Source organism: Emiliania huxleyi (genome assembly GCF_000372725.1).
Source record: "Emiliania huxleyi CCMP1516 chromosome Unknown EMIHUscaffold_117, whole genome shotgun sequence".
In the NCBI taxonomy this organism is placed as follows: Eukaryota; Haptophyta; order Isochrysidales; family Noelaerhabdaceae; genus Emiliania; species Emiliania huxleyi.
The window spans coordinates 1-17,466 of NW_005201421.1; the positions used below are offsets into that span (position 1 = coordinate 1).

The window sequence follows — 17,466 nt, forward strand, 5'->3', positions numbered from 1 at the left end:
GGTTCCGGTGGAACTTGGCGTCCCTCCCATCGGAATGGGGGGTTACAAGTTTTTCCGTTAGGACCAAACAATCCCCCCCTCGGGGAGGGGGGCGGTCTCCGGCAGAAAGAGCTCCATCTCCAACGGGAATGGATGTCCCGCTGTCTCCCACGGCGTGCGATCTAGAACCAGCACACGCGCCTCTGCTTGCATACACTCATACATTGGATTGTCATTGCCTGTGAGTGCGAGATAGGGCTGGCCGCTGGCGGCTAGCCCCTGAGGAGAGTGACCAGAGACACCTCACATGACCCCACACACGGTCTAGTCCGGCCTCGCGGTCGGCGGAGATTGCTAGAGGACGAGCAAGCCTGCTCTAGCCTCGCACGTTGCTTCCTGTCGTCTGTTGTTTGTTGTGCCCTTGTTTGTTTCTCTTGGCACCTTGGAGAGTGCTGGGGGGGGCGACAGGAAGAATGTGGCCCTGAGTTATGTGTACGCCAACTCAGGGTGTGTGGCAGCCAGCTGGCTGTGTGTCTTGTGAGCTTGTTTGTGTCTGTGTGTCGTTCGTGCGTGTCGTCATCATCTGTCTCGCGTCCACCCATACCGCGTTGGTGTCCAGTCCGAGCCTGGCTGTTCTTCACCTTTCTACCTACCTACCTACCTGACTCGCGCCAAAACGCCCTACCTACCTACCTATCCCCAGGCCGCGCAGCGAAGCGAAAAAAGATGAAAATATGGGCTACCTACCTATTGCAGGGCCCTTTTGGGCCAAACAAGACCAACCTACCTACCTATCTGGGTGGGAGGGGCCAGCCAGTGCCGACAGACCCCCTATCCGGGTAGGAGCCGGAACCCTGGTTTCTCTTTGCGTTCTCGCGCATGGAGTGAGGGGTATCTCGACTGGCTGTTCTTCACCTTTCTACCTACCTACCTACTGTTGCCATCCCAAACTGTCACTCCCCTTTCTCCCGGCCGGGGTGGGGCGCGCGCGGGGGCGGCGGGTGTGCGGGATGTCTGTGGGCCCGAGAGCGATGCGTCATGGGTGTGTGTCCGCCTTGCGTTTGTTTCATAACATGAGGCTAGCTCAAAAAAGAAAGAACGAATGGAGGCCGCCGCATTCGTACTGATAGTAAACGGGTCAGAACCGGCCAAACACAGGCTACAGCCCCACACACGCGCCCGCCATAGCTCCTGGAGAGCATGCGCGAGTGACGCGCTACAAGCTGCGAGAGTGGCATCAGAGGCAGGAACGACGTGCTCTTGCTGCACCTCGCAGCTGCACCGGAGTGTGCTCGCTCGCAGTGTATGCCACGGCCGCCGCCTGCGGCAGTGCTCTCGTGCAGCTAGGCGACGCAGGTCCATCAGCAGGGCTCATCCAATGCGAGCGCACATGTGCGTAGCCGCGGGCAGGTGGCAGTGCACAGCCGCACACCGGCTGTGGCGGCTCGAATGCCCCCGGCAGCAATGCTGGTCATTAACTTGCGTACTAGGCAGTATGCTCAGGGTGGGACAAAACACCGACAGACGAGAGAAGAGGCCACAAAACAGACAAGCAGAATGGCAAGAGAGAGACGCTCTGCAGGCGAGCCCACGGGCCTCTTGGGCCCTCGCGTCTCTCTCTCTCGATTCGTTACACCGATTCGACCATCAATGTAATGCGGCGGGCCGATTTCGACCCATCACAAATGTGGGAAGCCATTAACCTCCCTTGGCTTCCCACACAAACCCCCCTTCATGGGGGGAGCAGCAAATGAGGTAGTCTCTGCGAAATCACAGTGAATTCGCCCTAGAGGCTTCCGTGTGGACTCGCAGCTCCGGCTGGATGTCGGCGACCTAAAGCTCGGCGGTCGTCGCTTCGCGCCGGCCGACTCCCTGTAGGACGGCGACCGCCTCCACTGTGAACCACTTTTGATGCCTAATCTCAAAGTATAGCCAGGGGGGATACCCGTAGCCCCCAAAGTGAACTGCCTGATCGACTCCCCGGCACACGGCGGAGGAGGAGGAAGACAGCACAACCCCATCGCCAATCCTGTCGAGGTCGATCCACCGTCTCGCGCGTGAATCGGCCGCGACCTCCACCTCGAGGCGAGGGCCCACCCTTGTGTCGAGTGCCCCTCCAATAGCTCAGTAGAAGCGCGACGTCTTCTACGGCCGCGACCATCACCATCGTAGGTCCTTGCACTGCGACTGCGCCACCGGCCAAGCTCCAGTGCGGTTGACCCCCATCCAGGAACTGCCCGACGATAGGGCTGTCGCCTCATCCATGCCGCTGACCGCGCCCAGCAGCGGGTGCTCGCCGCTGTCCACGGACGCGGCTCGTCAGGCGGCGCGGTGCCGCCGGCTGCAGCGACGGCTGTCCCGGCCGTCGCGTCCTCGAGAGAGGCGAGCGAGCCGGCAGCAGAGCCCGCATGGCCCTCACCGCCACAGCCGCTCTGCCTGCTGACCTCGCTCTCGCCGCCGCCGCCTGCAGCGGCGCCTCCGCGGCTCCGAGAGGACCCGGCCCGCGGCCGCGCCTCGTCGAGCGCCTCGTCGACGCCCTCGGCGACGCCTCCTCGCGTCGCGTGCCCGTGCGTGGCGACCGCACCGCCGGCAGAGCTCGAGTGGCCCTCCACGCCACCCCGAGACTGCCCGGCGATGGTGCTTTCGTCGCCGCGCGTTGCCGTCGCTGCCTCGCAGCGGCTCTGTGCCTCGGCGCCGAGCCGAGACATGCCAGGCGGCCCGCCGCCGCCCACCGAGACGAGGCCCGTCCCCTCGTCGTGCACCGCGTCGCTCGCGCCTCCGCCAAAGCGATCTCGATCACGCTTTGCGGCGACGGCGCCATCGACGCCGGCTTGAGCCGCTGCTCTCGCCCAGCAGCGGTTGCTCGCCGCTGTCCACGGACGCGGCTCGTCAGGCGGCGCGGTGCCGCCGGCTGCAGCGACGGCTGTCCCGGCCGTCGCGTCCTCGAGAGAGGCGAGCGAGCCGGCAGCAGAGCCCGCATGGCCCTCACCGCCACAGCCGCTCTGCCTGCTGACCTCGCTCTCGCCGCCGCCGCCTGCAGCGGCGCCTCCGCGGCTCCGAGAGGACCCGGCCCGCGGCCGCGTCTCGTCGAGCGCCTCGTCGACGCCCTCGGCGACGCCTCCTCGCGTCGCGTGCCCATGCGTGGCGGCCGCACCGCCGGCAGAGCTCGAGTGGCCCTCCACGCCACCCCGAGACTGCCCGGCGATGGTGCCTCCGCCGCCGCGCGTTGCCGCCGCTGCCTCGCAGCGGCTCTGTGCCTCGGCGCCGAGCCGAGACATGCTCGGCGGCCCGCCGCCGCCCACCGAGACGAGGCCCGCCCCCTCGTCGTGCACCGCGTCGCTCGCGCCTCCGCCAAAGCGATCTCGATCACGCCTTGCGGCGACGGCGCCATCGACGCCGACTTGAGCCGCTGCTCTCGCCCAGCAGCGGGTGCTCGCCGCTGTCCACAGGCGCGGCTTGTCAGGCGGCGCGGTGCCGCCGGCTGCAGCGACGGCTGTCCCGGCCGTCGCGTCCTCGAGAGAGGCGAGCGAGCCGGCAGCAGAGCCCGCATGGCCCTCACCGCCACAGCCGCTCTGCTTGCTGACCTCGCTCTCGCCGCCGCCGCCTGCAGCGGCGCCTCCGCGGCTCCGAGAGGACCCGGCCCGCGGCCGCGCCTCGTTGAGCGCCTCGTCGACGCCCTCGGCGACGCCTCCTCGCGTCGCGTGCCCGTGCGTGGCGACCGCACCGCCGGCAGAGCTCGAGTGGCCCTCCACGCCACCCCGAAACTGCCCGGCGATGGTGCCTCCGCCGCGGCGCGTTGCCGCCGCTGCCTCGCAGCGGCTCTGTGCCTCGGCGCCGAGCCGAGACATGCCAGGCGGCCCGCCGCAGCCCACCGAGACGAGGCCCGCCCCCTCGTCGTGCACCGCGTCGCTCGCGCCTCCGCCAAAGCGATCTCGATCACGCTTTGCGGCGACGGCGCCATCGACGCCGACTTGCGCCGCTGCTCTCGCCCAGCAGCGGGTGCTCGCCGCTGTCCACGGACGCGGCTCGTCAGGCGGCGCGGTGCCGCCGGCTGCAGCGACGGCTGTCCCGGCCGTCGCGTCCTCGAGAGAGGCGAGCGAGCCGGCAGCAGAGCCCGCATGGCCCTCACCGCCACAGCCGCTCTGCCTGCTGACCTCGCTCTCGCCGCCGCCGCCTGCAGCGGCGCCTCCGCGGCTCCGAGAGGACCCGGCCCGCGGCCGCGCCTCGCCTAGCGCCTCGTCGGCGCCCTCGGCGACGCCTCCTCGCGTCGCGTGCCCGTGAGCGGCGACCGCACCGCCGGCAGAGCTTGAGCGGCCCTCCACGCCACCCCGAGACTGCCCGGCGATGGTGCCTCCGCCGCCGCGCGCTGCCGCCGCTGCCTCGCAGCGGCTCTGTGCCTCGGCGCCGAGCCGAGACATGCCAGGCGGCCCGCCGCCGCCCACCGAGACGAGGCTCGCCCCCTCGTCGTGCACCGCGTCGCTCGCGCCTCCGCCAAAGCGATCTCGATCACGCTTTGCGGCGACGGCGCCATCGACGCCGACTTGAGCCGCTGCCCTCGCCCAGCAGCGGGTGCTCGCCGCTGTCCACGGACGCGGCTCGTCAGGCGGCGCGGTGCCGCTGGCTGCAGCGACGGCTGTCCCGGCCGTCGCGTCCTCGAGAGAGGCGAGCGAGCCGGCAGCAGAGCCCGTATGGCCCTCACCGCCACAGCCGCTCTGCCTGCTGACCTCGCTCTCGCCGCCGCCGCCTGCAGCGGCGCCTCCGCGGCTCCGAGAGGACCCGGCCCGCGGCCGCGCCTCGTCGAGCGCCTCCTCGACGCCCTCGGCGACGCCTCCTCGCGTCGCGTGCCCGTGAGCGGCGGCCGCCCCGCCGGCAGAGCTCGAGTGGCCCTCCACGCCACCCCGAGACTGCCCGGCGATGGTGCTTTCGCCGCCGTGCCTTGCCGCCGCTGCATCGCAGCGGCTCTGTGCCTCGGCGCCGCGCCGAGACATGCCAGGCGGCGTGATGCCGCCCCAGCAAATCCTGTCGTCCGCAGCGTCAAGACTAACTTGAGCAAGTATTGGCTCTGCCTCCACATCGCAGTCGCTCCAACCTCTGCCAGCTCCCTTGACGCTGCTCCGTGCTGTAGCGATCTCCTTGAGAGATCCGCTAAGCCCATGCGTTGCGGCCTCTTTACCGTCAGCGTGTTCCAGCCTACCAGAATCACGTATCGGAACCACTTCCCGACGACGAATATGGTTGACGCTCGAACACGTTGCTGTTGCTTCTGGAGGTGGCCTTCCACCCCCGTGCCAACCCCTTCCAACCCCAACAAAACACCGACAGACGAGAGAAGAGGCCACAAAACAGACAAGCAGAATGGCAAGAGAGAGACGCTCTGCAGGCGAGCCCACGGGCCTCTTGGGCCCTCGCGTCTCTCTCTCTCGATTCGTTACACCGATTCGACCATCAATCGGCGGGCCGATTTCGACCCATCACAAATGTGGGAAGCCATTAACCTCCCTTGGCTTCCCACACAAACCCCCCTTCATGGGGGGAGCAGCAAATGAGGTAGTCTCTGCGAAATCACAGTGAATTCGCCCTAGAGGCTTCCGTGTGGACTCGCAGCTCCGGCTGGATGTCGGCCGTCGGCGACCTAAAGCTCGGCGGTCGTCGCTTCGCGCCGGCCGACTCCCTGTAGGCTCCGCGAGCGCCGAGCGTTTTCCAAGTTTTTCAAACAGTCGCAAAAAATCTTCTCAGAGCGTGTCTAAGTTATTAGACTTGTCGGTAGAGCCGTAGACTTGTGCAGGGCCAGGGGGGGCCGGGGGCTTGGAGGGCGTTTGCGGACAGTCACAGACTTTCGCCCCCCGTTGCTCGCGCGCGAGTGGACACCGACGCCGTCACGCCGTCACGCGCTCTACCTACATCGTGGGCGCCTGTGTGCTATGCTGGCATGACGAGCCGCGCGAAGGGGGCCAGGAACCGCAACACCGGCGCGTCTTCAGTGTACATGGGTGCCGCTCTCGCTGCTTTCGCCTCCCTCTCGACCTCTGCAGCTGTCACACAAACGGGGTGTAGAAGTCTGGAAAGGAGCCAGGGGCCGCCCCTCCACAGGCAAGCCAGGCCCTCCCTCAGGCCGCCTTTGTCTTGAAATCGTCGGCGGCGAACTCGTTGGTCGCCCTGGCCGCCGCCTCCAGCGACGCCGCGTCCCCGGCCTCAAACTTGCCCGCCTTGGCCGCCATGAAAGCAACCTGCTCACACCGCCGCGCGTGAAGAGGCGCTCTTCACGGCGGCTGCGCACCTCAAACCGCCCGTCGAGGCCACCGCGATCGACATGCCCGCGGCGACAGCCGCTGCGTACGCGCCCTTTTGCTGCGCGTTGCCGTGCAGCTTCTCGTGCTCGCCCGGCTTCTTGTTGCCCGAGACGTGCTCCGCGTAGGCGTGCGGAGGAGCGCCGCCGGCCGGGTGGGCGAGCGGGACCTGTGATGTATACCCGAGATGTAGCCGAGATGTAGCCGAGATGTAGCCGAGATAGCAGCCGGGTGGGCGAGCGGGACCTGCAGGACGAGCCGGTCGCTCTCCGCCTGCGGGGATGGTTCCGAGAAGGTTCTTGAGAGGGGGGAGCATTGAGAGGCGCAGTGCATGCTGGACACACACACACACACACACACACACACACACACACACACACACACACACACACACACACACACACACACACACACGTCTGCGGCTGCGGGTGGGTCGGACCCGCAGCAGGGAAGAGAAGGCGCTGTCGAGACAACAGCCTGGCATACAAGTGCTGTCGAGACAGCCTGGGATGCAGGGTGTGCTCTCTCGGCATCTGCAGCCCGAGAGCGCAGACAAGTGAGAGAGAGAGAGAGAGAGAGAGAGAGAGAGAGAGAGAGAGAGAGAGAGAGAGAGAGAGAGAGAGAGAGAGAGAGAGAGAGAGAGAGCTGGGAGACAGGGTGTGCTCTCTCGGCATCTGCTGCCCGAGAAGCCTCGCGCGGGACGGCGCTGACGAGGTGGCGGCCGTTGGGGTGGGGGGCGCCGGAGGCGTCGAGGTTGGAGAAGGAGAGGACGGCGCCCGGCGTCGGGGAGACGGCGACGCCCGCCTGACCACCACGCGCACCCTGTGAAGGGACGCCACACTCCGAGGTCGGAGGGAGCGGCGGCGGCGCGCCTCGGGAAAGATTGTCTGACCGGCGGGGTGGGCGGGGTCGGAGCCGGTGAGGTAGAGGACGAGCGTCGCGTTGGGCACCACCCCGTGCCGGTCCTCGTCGCCGTGCTTCCCCACCGGCGGCGCGCCGGGAAGATACCGGATGAGAGGCAGGCCGGCCGCGACGAGTCGCGAGGTGTCGACGCGCCACGCCTCGCCGAGCCGCGCGACGAGGGCCTCGGCGAGCGGGTCGCCCGCCACCGGGACGAAGGCGCACCGCTTCGACTCAAACTCGTCCACCTGGCCGATGCACGGCGCGTACGCCGCCTCGTCGGCCGGCACTTTTGTTCGCAGGTGCTTCACCTCGGCGGGCGAGAGGAAGCCTTTGGTGAGCCAGATGTCGGGCGAGGAGGAGAGGCGCTCCGTGGGGACGGTCGGCTGCGCGAGGTCGGAGGAGGAGGAGTAGGCGGCGCTCGCGAGGCCGAGGGAGAGCATGTGCAGGCGTGTGTGGCTGCGGCCGGCAAACTCGCAAGAAGAATTCTGAGGCGCACGGCAAGGGCGCGGACTCGCCCGTCTAGCGTCCACCCATACCGCGTTGGTGTCCCAGTCGTTGGTCGGACTGTGTTTCGCCTTCCCATCAATCGCGGACTGGCGCGGACTGGCACACACACAAGAAGAATTCTTCCTGCAGCCTCTCTCACAGACAGCACACTGGCACGACAAGGGCGCGGACTGGCGCGGACTGACTGGCACACACACAAGAAGAATTCTTCCTGCAGCCTCTCTCACAGCACACTGGCACGACAAGGGCGCGGACTGGCGCGGACTGGCACACACACCGGCTCACCACCGGAGCCGCCTAAGCGACTCCGTTAAGAACGGCAATGCATTCCGCACCGTGCACAATGCCGCTCTCCCCGCACGCTAGCTCGTTCACCGTTCTGCCACGCCACGGCGGTGTGGAGGACGACAGACAAGCAAGAAGAATTTAATCCATAACTCTCTCTCACAGCAGACAGGCTCGACACAGGTGCGAACTGGCGCGTGCTAGTACTATCACAGCACACAGGCACACCACCGGAGCCGCCTAAGCGACTCCGTTAAGAACGGCAATGCACTTAGCACCGTGCACAAATGCCGCTGTCCCCGCACGCTAGCTAGCTCGTTCACCGTCTGTCTGCCACGCCACGGCGGTGTGGAGAACGACAGACAAGCGCTGCATCTGCAGCCCGTGCCAGTTCTTGGTGGTCCATATGTGACCTCATCGAGGTGCTGAGCGTGCGAAAGTTTGTTACTAGCTGGTCCGAGTATCGGATGGGCACCTTCAGGCCGATGCACGAGGGGGTCTGTCAGTGGAGACCACTTCACAGCTATGCCTTGCTCCTTTAGGTGCACTTAGTATGACTGTCTTAGTATGTTCGACTCATTGCCCGAGACTGCCTGAGTACACTTGGAGCACTTGGAGTGCAGTCATTAACCTCACATCCAGGGCCAGGGAGCTGAGAAGCGCACCCAGCGAGCCGGATGATCGGTATCGGGCTACGGGCTAGAGAGCCCTGACCCCTAAGGCAAAACTAGAGACGTACCTCCTCGAGGGCGTTTTCAAGAAGGCTCAGATCTGCGACTGTGGCGTTGGAGGACCAATGGAGGCCGCTGCAAACCTCCCCCTTAGTAGAGCCGCCGATGCGAGTGTTGACGAGGCCGCCGGTGCGAGTGGGCGTCACCTCGCAAAGGACTACCTCCGCTACTACGGCGTGCGGCAAATCTACACCATCTCACTGCCGCGGAGAGCCGACCGCAGGGCGTTCATGCGGCGTCGCGCCGCCGCGATTCATGTGCCGCACGCCTTTCTCGACGCCTTTGATTGCCAGCGCAACGGACGCGACGCCGCGCCGCCGGGAGTGGGGCTGCTGCAAGGCCATTTGTGCGTGCACTACTCGTGGCAGAGCGCGCTGCTCCGCGCCATCGACGAGCAGAGGTTCCCCTGTCTCATCACCGAGGATGACGTTGACCTGGTCGACTTGCCACACCCTTGCAGCTCGCTGCACGGCCCTCCCCCCGCTGAGGCGGCGGTCGTAGCCCTGCACCATCGAGAGCTTGACCTCGCCGCGCACCCCGAGTGCCGCGCACCGCGCTTGCCTGCCGCGTCGCACGCGCACACGACCCTGACGCCGCTGCCAAAGGGCTGGTCTTTTGCGGCCCTCCTTTTCCCCTCGGAGCAGGGCGCGCGGGAGGTGCTCGCCCACCTCATGTGCCTCAACCCGTGGGAACGCCGCCCGTTGAGGAAGTGCGGCGCGTACCTCGCCAACAATCTTAGCCTTCCCGGCGTCCCGACCATGAACGTGGACACGCACGTCTTCCAGTTCTGGCAGCCCGGCGCCTCCTCCGTCGTCTGCCCGCCCCTGCTGAGAGTGGCCGGCCTCGGCTCCGACACGACAAACTCGAACGCTGTCGCGGAGGTGCCGCTCGCAAACTTTACAACAGCCTGCTCAGAAGAGGGGCCAGGCTCCCGAAGCAGCAGCCTGTCCTCTCCCAGTGAGATTGGAGAGTCAACCCGGCGGCGCAGGCAGCCCAGATCAGCCGTGCCAGGCGATGCTTCGAGTCCAGCAGCGGAAGGTGCCGGAGACGTCGCCGCAGATTCGCCAAGCGGCTGCGCGCAGCCGCTGGTGGCGGTGTGCATCGTGGGGCAGCTTCGGAGTGCGGCGAGGCTCGAGGTGGTCTCAGGTCTGCGGCAGGTGTGGGACGGCGTCGGCGCCGGCTGCGCAGACATCTACCTCAACCTCGGCGCGGAGCCTGTCGATGCCGCTCACCACCACGCAGAGGAGGCGGCGCCGTCAGAGGAGGCCCTCGCCCAGGCCATTCGCGTCCTACGACCGGTCGACTCGATCATCAGCCGCCACCCGCTGCCGGAGGGGAGCGAGGCCGCGTGCGCGAGGCCAACCGACTTCAACTCGTCCTCGGTGCTGTGCGAGGTGCCTCCCTTTGGGCGGGAGAGCGCCGCCGGCTGGCCCAGCTGCTTTGCGGACCTGGGAGGGCGGCAGTGCACCCACTGTGCCGCCTCGCGATACCGCCTCGCCGCGTCTCGCATCGCGCAGTGCGGCCCGATGATCCAGCGCGCAATCGATTTGGGCAAGCCGTACAGGCACCTCGTGCTGCATCGGCCAGACGTGGCCCTCGCGGGCATTCCGCCCCTCGCCGCGTGGGAGCGCACCCTCGCCCGCGTGGCGCGTGAGGAGGGCGTCGTTCGCGCCGCGCGAAAGCCCACCCCGATTCCCCCCGAGGCAGCGGACGACGGCTCCAAGCTCTGCTTCAGCCAGGACTGCGGCGACGACGCCGTGCGGTCATTGCCGTTGGCGGAGGACCTCGAGACGGAGAGAAGGGCTGAATACGAGAGGGCTGCTGGAGGAGGCGAGCAGGGCGGCACCGCGTCGCCGATGGATCTGGTGGTACGGCGGGACGACATCTTCTTTGTCGGCTCGATTCGGCTGCTGCCCGTCTTTGCCAACGGTTCGGCGCTGTTTGGAAGGTGCCAGTCAAAGGCGCTCAACCTGCAGGCCTGCATGTTCCAGCCGCGCTGCTCGTGGCACTGGCCGGAGTGCATCTGGGACCGCGCCTTTTTCGATCAACGGGTGCGGGCGGTGATGGTCAGGCGCGCCTGGAGGTCGGCTCGTATCGGCATCGTGCGGTCCGTTCGAACAGATCAGGCCCGAGAGGCAGGCGGGCTACCGATGGGAAGGCATCGGCGAGCCAGGTGTTAAGCCTCTCTGGGGGTGTCAACGCCTCGCTTTCTGTACGTAATTGACGGTGATGCAGAAACTTAAATGACACATCGTCGCGCGTGCGGCCGTGCGCGCCGGGGCCCGGGGGGCTCTGATAGTGAACACCGACGATCTAATATACAGTAGAGAGTCGTCTGTTCTGAGCGCCGCGCGCTTGTGACCGGCGCCACGGTGTGCTGGGACACAGTATCGCAGCGACACTGCTGTGGGAGCTTCTTCAGCACGGAGTAATAAGCGATGCCCGTAGTCCGCCCCCGCTGGCAGCGCTGCGGGCAGAAAGGGGCCCTACGGAGGGTCGTACGGCGCCTCTCCCGCCTAGTACAGATCGTGCCGTATGAGAAGGCGCTCGGCCTCTTAGTGGCTGGCTCGGACTACAGCCGCGGCACCGGCGGTGGCGACGGCGGCGGCACTGAGGGCGACTCCTCGGGGCAGAGACCGGCGTCGCAGCAGGCTTGCACAAAGGACTCGACCGCGGCCGTGAAGACGTTGGCTCCGATGCCGAGCTTGTTGTTGGAGAGGAAGTTGAAGGTGATCTGGCCACTGCGTGGGTTGGATGTGGTGTGGTGAGCTTCGCGATAGCACAGTGTCAGGGTCAAGGCGTGTGCGGATGGCGTGCCTGTCCGCCGCCGTCGCCGTCACCGCGTCCTCTGCAGCCGTCTCGCAGTCGTTCGATCCAGGCCTCACGGCGCACACGACCTTGGACCACCAGATGGCGAATACGTTGGTCTCCACGCCGAGCTCGTTGTTGGAGAGGATGTTGATGGCGTGGCGAGCCGTTTGTTCGCAGCTGTTTGCATCACAGCCGCACAGCTGTTTGCCAACGATGGAGCGCGCAAAAGGCTCGACGTCACAGCACGCGTCGATGAAGGCGCTGGTCGATATCGTGAAGACGTTTACGCCAACGCCGATGCTCTGATGGGATGAGGCCGAAGAGTGGGCGAGGCGTGGCGTGGGGCGACGTGGGCAAGGCGCGCAAGCGGTGGGCGGCGAGGCAGCAGCGCACATTGCCTGAGCCAAAGGAGAAGCCCTTCTCATCCGGCGCGTTGACGGTCGGAGCGGCCGTGGTGGAGGTTGCGACGAGCGCGAAGAGGATGGCTGCGCGAGACATGGGTGAATAGAGGGCTTCGGCGTCGTCAGCGTCCAGGGCTCAAGGATGGTCGTCGGTGCAGCCGTGGCGGGTTTTTTCTTTTTCCTTCTTCTTACGAATCGCGAGAGGCGTGTCCGGACTTGCCGAGTATCTACCCTTATAAGTCTCTCGTGTCGGCGCCGACGCTCTTTTAACGTAGGACGTCCCACCTGAACACCGCCCGCCGACGATCGATCAGTCCACAATCGTCGGCCCGCACCCCGCAGCGACCCGCAGCGATGGATGCCGCCCCCCACGGCCCCTACGGCCGACGCGCCGATGCACGACCGGCCTCCGTCGGACGGCTCTCCGGCCTCTCCGGCCGCTGCCGCCCGCGCTGCTGCCGATCCGGTCCCCTTCACGCTCCGCACAAGCAACGACAACTTTGAGGTCGCCGGCTTTGGCCAGGTGCCCACCACCTGCTTGCCTCCATGTTCACGCTTCGCGCCCCTTCCCCCCCTCTGACGCCGTCGTATGACCGTAGGTGAGGGGCACGACTACCCGCCTGGAAGGCGCTCTCATCAGCAAGTCACCCAGGCACCAACTCCTGGGCGTTTACGCTTGACTACGAAACCATGCAGTGGATGCAGCTCGATCAAAACGGCGACGCCAACAGCTGGTCCCTGGGCGAGTTCCTCGCCCAGGATGAGGTGCGAGTCATGATGCTCGACCCAGCGTGCACCAAGTCGCTCACATTCCGTGAGTTCGTCAACGGGCGACTGCGATCTCGAACTCCCGACAACTGGACCGGTGCACCAGCCGCGGAGGACGATAGCTCCCTCGACGACATCCCTTCATCGACGGACGCCTTCACCGCCGCCGGCCCTGGGCCATCCAGCGCGGCCTCCGACGGCCTGCACGTGATCGAGCGGGTACAGAAACGGTGGCTGCCCAGCTCACACCCTAATCGATCTGCCTTAGGCACGGAGCCAACGGAGCCATCGCGCATGCCCGCATCGCGTGCGGCTCCGAGGTCTCCCGCCGAGACCGGCTCGGCGCGGCGCGTGGCCGCACGCCGCCGTTGAAAAGGCGAGATAGGACCGAGGGGAGAGCGCCGGCCACATCGAGCGAGCGCTGACGTGTAAGGTGTCTGTGCTGCTCGGGTGTGTGTGGGATTCTGCCTCCCCCCCATCTGTGCGGCGAGTTGTTTGCGGCGCGATGCCCGATCGTGCGCGATAGCCTCCCATTGTGCGTAGTGTGTCGGTTGTCGGGGTCGTCCGGAGCGTGTGGCGGCGCCGTTGCATGCAGCGACTGCTCCACGTGCCACGACTGCTTTGACTGACGTGACTGACTGTGATGAGACATGAGAGCTGATGGATGATCTCCGACAACCCAAAACCAAAATGCAAATGCGGAGTGGCCCACTTTGGCGTGCAGATCCTGCGTCTCTCACTGCCCGAACAACAGAGACGGGTACCGCCGCAGGTCCCACACTAGTTCTTCAAATGGAGGGACGTGTCTGTCGGTCCATTCGAAACCATCCATGGTGGCGTCTCGGGTCGTGCCGCTCCTTCTGTTGTTCGCGCCCAGCGAGGCGTTTCAGCTTTCGCCGCGGCGCCTTTCCGTCATTCCGACACGCCTTGCTGCCCTGAGAATGCTCGCGCAGCCGCCGCCCTCAACAACAGACGTGCCGGAGAGACAGGAGGCCGATGCGTTTTGGGAACATCCTGGGCTAGTCCGCAGCGCATGCGAGGAGATACTTGTTGCTGTCGAGAACAGCTACGGCGTTGTGCCCGGTTGCGTTCCAGTCAAAGGGACAGCACCAACACCAACACCAACACCACCGCAGCCGTGGCCTGATGATTGACCATGACGCTTTTTCTCGGCTCTATTTGTTGGTGTCGTGTGACGTAAGTACACGCAGACGTAGAGTACACGCAGACCTGTATGTGCATACCACGTAATCACAAGCCAAAACAGGAGCAGCAGCTCACGAGCGCGCCCAGGTCACTGCTCTAACCTCACCGCACCTCCCGCGCCGCTGCGAGCTCGACATCTGCTCGCTCCGTGGAGAGCTCGGGCGGCAGTCCGCTCGGCGCGGGCGCGGAGGAGGCGCCGCGCGAGGAGGCGCCAAAGGAGAGGCTCCTCGACAGCCGGTGCAGGCTGGCGGCGAGCTTGCCCACCAGACCCGCCCTCTCGCGCGGGGACGTGAGGCCCTCGGAGGCGTACGGGGGCGGGCAGCAGAGCGGGCGTATGGCGAGGAGGGGGATGGGAAGCGCCGAGGCGAGGGCGAGGCACCAGCCGAGGGCGACGGCGTACGGCGGGAAGTGGACCTTTGACGTCGCGGTGGAGACGAACGCCTGCACGGTGAGCACGGCGAGTAGCGCCGGCACGACCAGCTTGTAGTTCCACAGCAGCGCCTTTGGAGGGGGGGGGGGGGGGAAGCGTCTCTTAGCTGTGAGCCGGCGCTGAGTCGGTGCTCGTCGGGTCCAGGGCAGCGCCTTTGGCAGCTTGGTCTTTGCCATCTCGAGCGTGTCGGCGGCGAACCGGTCCGCGCCGTACACCCACCCCACGGCGAGGCACTCCACCCCCCCGACGATGAAGAGAGTCAGATTGGCGGCGTAGCCGTCGACCAGCTCGAGCCAGTGCAGCCCGCCGCGTGTGACGAAGAGCAGGCCGACGCCGAACATGGCGAGGCAAGCGGCCGCGGCCTTGACGGCGCGAGGGTAGTTCTGGCCGACGCCGGCGTCGTCGACGGCGGTGAGGATGGTCTCGACCTGCAGATATGGGGAGATATGGGGAGATATGGGAGATATGAGGATGGTCTCACCTGCAGAGGGATGCGACCGTGAAGAGACGCGGGCCCACCACTCCTGTTCGCCGCTCCTGTCACCGCTCCCGTGGCCTGTGTGCGTGTCTTCTCGACCACGCGCGATCTCGTGCGATCTCGAGCGGTCTCGCGCGATCTCGCGCGGTCTCGCGCGATCTCGCGCCATGGAGAACTCCGAGTCGAGGCCGAGGCAGAGCAGCATCGTGAAGAAGAGCAGCGCGAACAGAGGGGCGACGGGCAGCTTGGCGATCGCCTGCGGGTAGACGACGAACGCGAGGCCGGACCCCTCGATCTGCATCTCGTCGATCGGGACGCCTGTTCGCTCATTGTTGCTGGTTCCTGGTCACCGCTTCCCTTTTAGGATCTGCATCTCGCGGGCAGGACGCCGGTCTCTTGCGACATGTCGCCGAGCACGGAGAAGACGACCAGGCCTGGTGCACAGCGCTCGGCGGTGAGGGCGAGGGGGGGGGCGTGTGTTCGCGGCACGGAGAAGGCGGCGAGGCCGGCGAGGAAGGAGGTGCCGCAGTTGATCACGGGCACCAGCCACGCGTCGCGGACGAAGTTGTGGTCGTGCCGGTTGTACGAGGCGAAGGCGGGGAGGGTGCCCCACCCGATGCCAGTCGAGTAGAAGATTTGGGATGCCGCCGCCACCCAAACCTGCCGCCCGCACCGCCGTGCATGAGGCTCGCACTACAGCACGGCTGCTCTGGCCAGGGTCTCTCTTGAGGCCCCTTGAGGCGTGCTGGGCTCTCCTCGCCCTAGACGCGTCTCGCGCCTGCGGCTCCGCCAGCTTGTCGAAGGAGGGGGTCAGGTACCACTTGAGGCCGACGTGCGCGCCTAGTCTCGTCCGTTAGCCGCCCATCCCTCACTCCTCGCGGCGTGCGGCGACGTGCACAGGCTTTGCGTGCGCCAGGCAGCGAGAGCCCCCGCACCAGCAGCGCGAGCAGGACAGCGTACGGGAAGAGGGCGGTGAACCAGGCGACCTTGCCGGCGGGCACGGACTGGGTGAGGCGACACTGGGTGCGGGGCTACATCCCGGCTGCATCTCCCCGTATCTCGGCGTGGGCCTCGACCTTGCCCGCCGAGTGGACGCCCTTGCAGACGCAGAGCCAGACGAGCACCCAGCCGAGGGCGAGGCAGCCTGTTCACAGCGGCAGGTGTGAAGAGACGCCGTTCACACTAGACGAGCACCCAGCCGAGGGCGAGGCAGCCGACGAGCGGCCACCGTAGAGGGCCTGGCCGAGCGATGCCTGGGCAAGGGGAGGGAGGGGAGGGGAGGGCAGGTCAGCTCCTCCACACACATGCCATGAGGTGTGTGTGTGTGTGTGTGTGTGTGTGTGTGTGTGTGTGTGTGTGTGTGTGTGTGTGTGTGTGTGTGTGTGTGTGTGTGTGTGTGTGTGTGTGTGTGTGTGTGTGTGTGTGTGTGTGTGTGTGTGTGTGTGTGTGTGTGTGTGTGTGTGTGTGTGTGTGTGTGGGCGGGGGGTGGGGGGGGCAAGGGCCCGGCTGACGCCTGGCTCCTGCGGCCAGGTCGTGCCCGCGCCCCACGCGCATGTCTCTGGCGCGGCCGAGGAGAGGTTCTGGGCGGGGCGGCAGTGCAGCGTGTCCACCTGCTCGCAGCTGCTGCTGTGATGAGGTGCAGGCAGCTGCTGGGAAAGAGGCAGCCATGCGGCGAGGAGGCAGCCTGCCGGTGGTACCCTCGGCGGCAGCCTACCAGGCCTCGCCATCCCTACACCCGTCCTCTCTCAAACCCCGTCCTCTGTCCGACTCGCCTCTGTCAGACCCCTTCTCTGTCGGACCCCGTCCTCTGTCAGCTACACGCAGCGCACCTCCCAGAACTGGAGGGCTCCGCCACGAGACTCGGCCCACGGCAGCACCCCGTCCCAGGCAAAGGAGCTGCGGCGGAGGAGGGAGGGCTCGCGTCGCGGAGAGGTCCGGCGGCGGCGCGACCGACCAAGAGCAGTGCCGGGAGCTGCGGCGCTGGGAGGGTTGGCTAGATCTCGGGTGCGGCGCGCCGGAAGAAGTACCAGAGCGCCCAGCAGACGACGACGTTGTAGTAGACAGCGACGATGGCCGTGGCGGTGATGGAGGCGACGCCGAGGCCGCCGAGGGAGGGGTGGACCCGCTTCCACAGCTCGGCGCCTCCGATCTGAAACTTCTGCCCCATCCCCAGCTCGAGCAGGAAAATGGGCATCCCAATGAGCAGCAGGGTTAGCGTGTACGGCACGAGGAACGCGCCACCACCATTGTTGAAGCAGAGCGCCGGAAACCTCCAAAAGTTGCCCAGTCCCACCGCGTACCCGATGCAGGCGATCGTAAACTCGGCGCCGGACGACCACTTCCGACGAGGTGGATCCTTGGAGGCGGCGGCGGCGCCCGCGTTCGAGGCGGCGCCGCCCTCGCCGAGCGCCGCGTGGCCTCGCTCCTCGCGTCGCAGCGCCGACGGGCGCTGCTGGCACATGTTGTACAATAGAGAGCAGCGCGAAGTCCAAAGACGTGCAGAGCGCGGGCACGCGAGCTTCAGGCGCCAAGCCCCCAAACAACAAAGCCGAACGGCCAAGCAAGAAAACGCGAGCCGCGTACGCTGTGCGGTGGCAAATAAATAAATAAATACAACGGACACGCCAAACGAGCGGTGGCAAAGTCAAGTGGGGCGCGGCACTTTGCCGTCTCAGCTGGC

General features: G+C 66.4%; 4 protein-coding genes across 4 annotated transcripts; all 4 read right to left on the reverse strand.

Moving 5' to 3' along the window:
- Window positions 1-1,812: 1,812 nt before the first annotated feature.
- On the reverse strand, window positions 1,813-4,967 carry EMIHUDRAFT_224278 (hypothetical protein; the record flags this gene model as incomplete). Its single annotated transcript, XM_005790908.1, has 4 exons — window positions 1,813-2,077; window positions 2,144-2,294; window positions 2,399-3,743; window positions 3,951-4,967. 4 exons carry the CDS (start codon window positions 4,965-4,967, stop codon window positions 1,813-1,815), a joined length of 2,778 nt encoding a protein of 925 aa, XP_005790965.1.
- A 706-nt stretch (window positions 4,968-5,673) lies between these two features.
- On the reverse strand, window positions 5,674-7,609 carry EMIHUDRAFT_440051 (hypothetical protein; the record flags this gene model as incomplete). Its single annotated transcript, XM_005790909.1, has 6 exons — window positions 5,674-5,738; window positions 5,761-6,206; window positions 6,280-6,435; window positions 6,513-6,539; window positions 6,957-7,070; window positions 7,106-7,609. 5 exons carry the CDS (start codon window positions 7,607-7,609, stop codon window positions 6,087-6,089), a joined length of 921 nt encoding a protein of 306 aa, XP_005790966.1. The 3' UTR covers window positions 5,674-5,738; window positions 5,761-6,086.
- Window positions 7,610-10,904: 3,295 nt separating this feature from the next.
- EMIHUDRAFT_440053 (hypothetical protein) lies at window positions 10,905-12,039 on the reverse strand. The gene is made up of 4 exons (XM_005790910.1): window positions 11,897-12,039; window positions 11,510-11,805; window positions 11,280-11,433; window positions 10,905-11,208 (listed from the first exon to the last, which is right to left on the reverse strand). The coding sequence occupies exons 1-4, from the start codon at window positions 11,999-12,001 to the stop codon at window positions 11,179-11,181; spliced, it is 585 nt and encodes a 194-aa protein (XP_005790967.1). The 5' UTR covers window positions 12,002-12,039; the 3' UTR covers window positions 10,905-11,178.
- Window positions 12,040-15,869: 3,830 nt separating this feature from the next.
- EMIHUDRAFT_440057 (hypothetical protein) lies at window positions 15,870-17,356 on the reverse strand. Its single transcript, XM_005790911.1, has 4 exons — window positions 16,802-17,356; window positions 16,616-16,682; window positions 16,300-16,396; window positions 15,870-16,039 (listed from the first exon to the last, which is right to left on the reverse strand). Exons 1-4 carry the CDS (start codon window positions 17,245-17,247, stop codon window positions 15,969-15,971), a joined length of 681 nt encoding a protein of 226 aa, XP_005790968.1. The 5' UTR covers window positions 17,248-17,356; the 3' UTR covers window positions 15,870-15,968.
- Between the last annotated feature and the right edge of the window lie 110 nt (window positions 17,357-17,466).

Bases quoted from the DNA above. Each gene is read 5' to 3' on its own strand.
- EMIHUDRAFT_440053 (XM_005790910.1), bottom strand. From the start codon at position 12,001: ATGTCTCGCGCAGCCATCCTCTTCGCGCTCGTCGCAACCTCCACCACG. The intron at 11,434-11,509 runs GCACGCCATCCG...CAACCCACGCAG, and splicing joins ACGGCGACGGCGGCGGACAG to TGGCCAGATCACCTTCAACT. The intron at 11,209-11,279 runs GTGCCGCGGCTG...GATCTGTACTAG, and splicing joins CGCCGCCGTCGCCACCGCCG to GCGGGAGAGGCGCCGTACGA.
- EMIHUDRAFT_440057 (XM_005790911.1), bottom strand. From the start codon at position 17,247: ATGTGCCAGCAGCGCCCGTCGGCGCTGCGACGCGAGGAGCGAGGCCAC. The intron at 16,397-16,615 runs GTGCGCTGCGTG...AGCTGCGAGCAG, and splicing joins GAGCCCTCCAGTTCTGGGAG to GTGGACACGCTGCACTGCCG. The intron at 16,040-16,299 runs GCGTCAGCCGGG...CCCCTTGCCCAG, and splicing joins GACCTGGCCGCAGGAGCCAG to GCATCGCTCGGCCAGGCCCT.